Raw genomic sequence first — 4,001 nt, 5'->3', positions numbered from 1 at the left:
AAGATAAAGACTAAGACTAAATCAAAAATGCCTCTCAAAATTAACACTGGCACAGCGCTGAACTCATACGTCATCCGCCCGGAGCTGCTTCCGTGTACAACTGTTGGCGCAAGCTAGATTAAAGTGATTATTATGTTTTGAATATGGATATTTTTCGTACAAAAACATATCGATTCGCTACAGGATGCCTTTGTTCTCCCCCCGGAGCTGTGTGAGACTTTTTATTATGGATGGTCGCTTTTTATTTCACTTCTTTTGGACTGATGCATGCAACACCCGCTGAGTGCCATTAAACAGCTTGAAAGATCAAAGACAATTTTTAATATAACTCCGACTGGATTCGTCTGAAAGAAGAAAGTCATATACATCTAGGATGACTTGAGGGCGAGTAATTTATGGGCTAATTTTCATTTTTGGGTGAACTAACCCTTTAAATATTTACAAAGTCTGATATGCGACACTGTGATATTTTCAGTGTTGCCAGATTGGGTCGACAATTTCCAGCCCAAAAGCTCACCAAAACCTTCTGTAAGAGCCAGGTATTGTTCTTTTATTTTGAACACATTTTTTGAGTTAACTGTGGCACCTGGTGGTGGTGGAAGTAGTAAGAATATATAATCTGTTCACCTGTGTGTTGGGTAGAGAGGGGGTGATGGGGGAAGTCTTATTTTTGCTGACCGCTAAAAGCTAACGCTGTTTAATGCCGTTTATCATGACTTTTGGACACCATTTCATATGCCAGTGAAACAATTATGGAATGTATTGGATGCACAACCTTGTTTGTTTCTCATGCAAATAAATCTACAAAATCTACAAACCGCAGTCTTTGGATCCATGATCATTATCAACAAGCGCGTCGGACAAGTTAGTTTCCTCTACTCAGCCTCTCGGCGGCAAAATTTATGGTTTTCAAGATATTCACGTAATACCTTCAATTAATCGTTTATTCAAACCTCTTTCAGCAGCTGTCCTGGTACGCACATGATGGACAGGAGTCGTAGTCTCATATTCAATTTCAATTCAGTCATTGTGCTGTTTTCTGATTTCAGAGTTACAGTTATTTACAAAGAGCCTTCAAGTCATCTCCTACAACAAATGTAATCCATGTTTTGAGAGCCGAGTCAATCTCTCACACGCTTTACTGTACATACTGCTTATAATTATGTCACTTTGGCATATACAGCTAAAAACCTGTCACTCATCAATCATCACATTTGCTTTTAATGGAAACAACAGGAAGAAACATACCTGAAGGAACGAAGTCATCATCATCAACATCATCATTCTGATCTTCATCATCCTTATTCCGATCTTCATCATCCTTATTCCGATCATCATCATCACTCTGATCTTCATCATCCTTATTCTGATCTTCATCATCCTTATTCCGATCATCATCATCATCACTCTGATCTTCATCATCCTTATTCCGATCTTCATCATCCTTATTCCGATCATCATCATCACTCTGATCTTCATCAACATCACTCTGATCTTCATCATCATCATCATCATCATCCTCTTCCTCATCACTGTGTTGTTGTTCTTTCTCTGCGGTGGTTTCTTCTCCTCGGCTCTCTATCAGGTTCCTGCAGTCCACCAGTTTGACGGAGCACATCTTCAGCGGCGTCTGCAGCATCTGCTGTTCTCCAGCGTTACAGTCAGAGGTTTGATCAGTGGATTCATGATCCTGAGCGTCAGTATAACAGAGTAAAGTGAGGCTGAGCTCTGAGTCCTGTGTGTCTCTGGATCTCTGATCTCTGACGCTCCAGACTGAATCCTGAGCTTCTGTCCCATCATTACCATCATTCTCATCATCTTTATCATCATCAATCCAATAATCATCCTGCTCTTCCTCATTACTCTGTTCTTTCTCTGCGGTGGTTTCTTCTGCTCTGCTCTCTATCAGGTTCCTGCAGTCCACCAGTTTGACAGAGCACATCTTCAGCGGCGTCTGCAGCATCTGCTGTTCTCCAGCGTTACAGTCAGAGGTTTGATCAGTGGATTCATGATCCTGAGCTTCTGTCCCATTAGTCACACGCACCTTCTCCACATCCTGACAAACACATCACAGATAAACACTAATAAATAACAACCTGTTGATATCAGCCTCATTACTCAGCAGTTATCTCTAGTCAGTGGCGGAAAATTTTCTAGGGCGCCACATTAAAAAAATGTTAGAATACATCCCGGAATGATTTACCAAGTTCAAGACTGAGGATGATTCCCACAAAATCTATATTTTCTGCAAGCTTTTTTCAAGCTTTAAAATATTTTTTGTATTTTTTCATAATTCACAACGTATACAGTGCAACAGCAAAAACTGTGAGGAAAACAATAAATGTCACATTTGGTTAGAGCAGTGGTTTTCAGACCGGTCCATGAAGTACCCCAGCACTGCACATTTTGTGTCTCCCTATGGGGTCATTTACACCTGGTCACGTCATGCGTTTTGTCTGATCGGATAGCTATCCGATCGTGAAAAGGCCAGGGGCCTCATGTATAAAACTTTACGTAGATTTCATCCTAAATGTGCGCGTACGCACAAAAACTAGATTTTGCGTACGTACAAAAGTTTTCAGATTTATAAAGCCATGCGTACTCCAAAACCTGCGCAAAATTCCCTTTGTAATACCCAGTCAGCGGAAGATTGTGCGTACATGAATCTCCACCCCGTCTCCTCCCCGAAATAGCCATATATGGAGCTTACAACACCTAGTTTTAATATGCATGACGTAATCTGCATATCATTTCCATGCATATTTCCCGCGTCAATAACAAAACATTTTGAAAATAAAACGTGCATATCTTACAGTTTTCTTCAAATTCTATCTTTTAAATATGGTGTTTGTCACAATATTGGGAAGAGCACGAAAGGGGTTATCATTAGGCTGCTGTCTGTGTGCGACACCTGTGAACAGTTCTACTGTCATCAATGGACTGTTTGATCAACAAGTGCATCCTTATGTCTGTCGTTACAGTTCCAAGAAAGCAGCACATCCACTGCAAATATTTCTGTTTAAATTCATATACAAATGTTGTAATTAGTGGATAATAATTTTATGAAATTTCAGTGCTTAACTTAATTTAACATTATTCAGAGTGTCATATAACAAATCAGATAGATATCCGATCAGCGAAAACGCATGAAGGTTCCCAATCCTGGTCCTGGAGAACCCCCAACACTGCACATTTTAGATGTCTCCCTATTTAAACACACCTGATTCAACTCATCAGCTCATTAGTGAAGACTCCAAGACCTCAAATGTGAGTGTCAGATAAGAGACACCAAAAACATGCAGTGTTGGGGGTTCTCCAGGACCAGGATTGGGAACCACTGGTTTAGAGTATTTTCTATAACTACAAGTCAAGCTGCAATACCAACAGGACCAGACAGAGATGCCAACAGACCACTATACTAATTGCCTTAACCCAGAGTTCTCCAACCCTGCTCCTGGAGAGCTACGGTCCTAAAGATTTCAGCTCCAACCCCAATCAAACACACCTGAACCAGGTAATCAAGGTGTTCAAGGCTACTTGTTAATTTCAGACAGGTGTGTTGGAGCATGGTTAGAACTGAAATCTGCAGGATGGTAGCTCTCCAGGAGCAGGGGCTGCTAAACTCCGGGAAAGTTTTCAGTCCAATGATCCAGTAAGCGAATGCATTCAAACAATCCGTCCGAAACAGCGTTAATATAAAGGAAACCAGGCTGATTACATCAGAGATTGCAGAGAGAATAGAGACTCTCGTTGCGTTTTCAGTGAATTATTAATTCCAGTGTGTTTCGCTTTTAAACATGAGCTCTGTCATATTCTGTGATTGTCTCTGAAGAGCACGAGTCCTCACACGTCGCGCTGTGTGTGAAGTACAGACTGAACGGATTGTCAACACATCCCACCGCTGTATGGCCAGATGAGACTCAAACTACGGTTTCTCAACTGGATAACCAGTGTCTCGCTAGTAAAGTTTTGATGGATGAAGACTGCAATCAAGGTAAAGA

General features: G+C 41.0%; 1 protein-coding gene across 4 annotated transcripts in view; it reads right to left on the bottom strand.

Moving 5' to 3' along the window:
• LOC107746494 (zinc finger protein 2-like) overlaps positions 1–4,001 on the bottom strand; it is a 24,866-nt gene that overhangs the window by 3,412 nt on the left and 17,453 nt on the right. For all 4 annotated transcript variants that reach the window (XM_016560726.1, XM_016560727.1, XM_016560728.1 and 1 more), the window contains exon 3: positions 1,249–2,056. In XM_016560726.1, coding sequence (XP_016416212.1) covers positions 1,249–2,056 — 808 coding nt within the window. The remainder of the gene's footprint in view (positions 1–1,248; positions 2,057–4,001) is intronic.

The sequence above is a fragment of the Sinocyclocheilus rhinocerous genome, unplaced genomic scaffold (assembly GCF_001515625.1).
Source record: "Sinocyclocheilus rhinocerous isolate Xijiao unplaced genomic scaffold, SAMN03320098_v1.1 scaffold1521, whole genome shotgun sequence".
Lineage (NCBI taxonomy): Eukaryota > Metazoa > Chordata > Actinopteri > Cypriniformes > Cyprinidae > Sinocyclocheilus > Sinocyclocheilus rhinocerous.
Note: the sequence above shows the minus strand (reverse complement) of the source record. Positions and strands in the feature narration are given on the sequence as shown.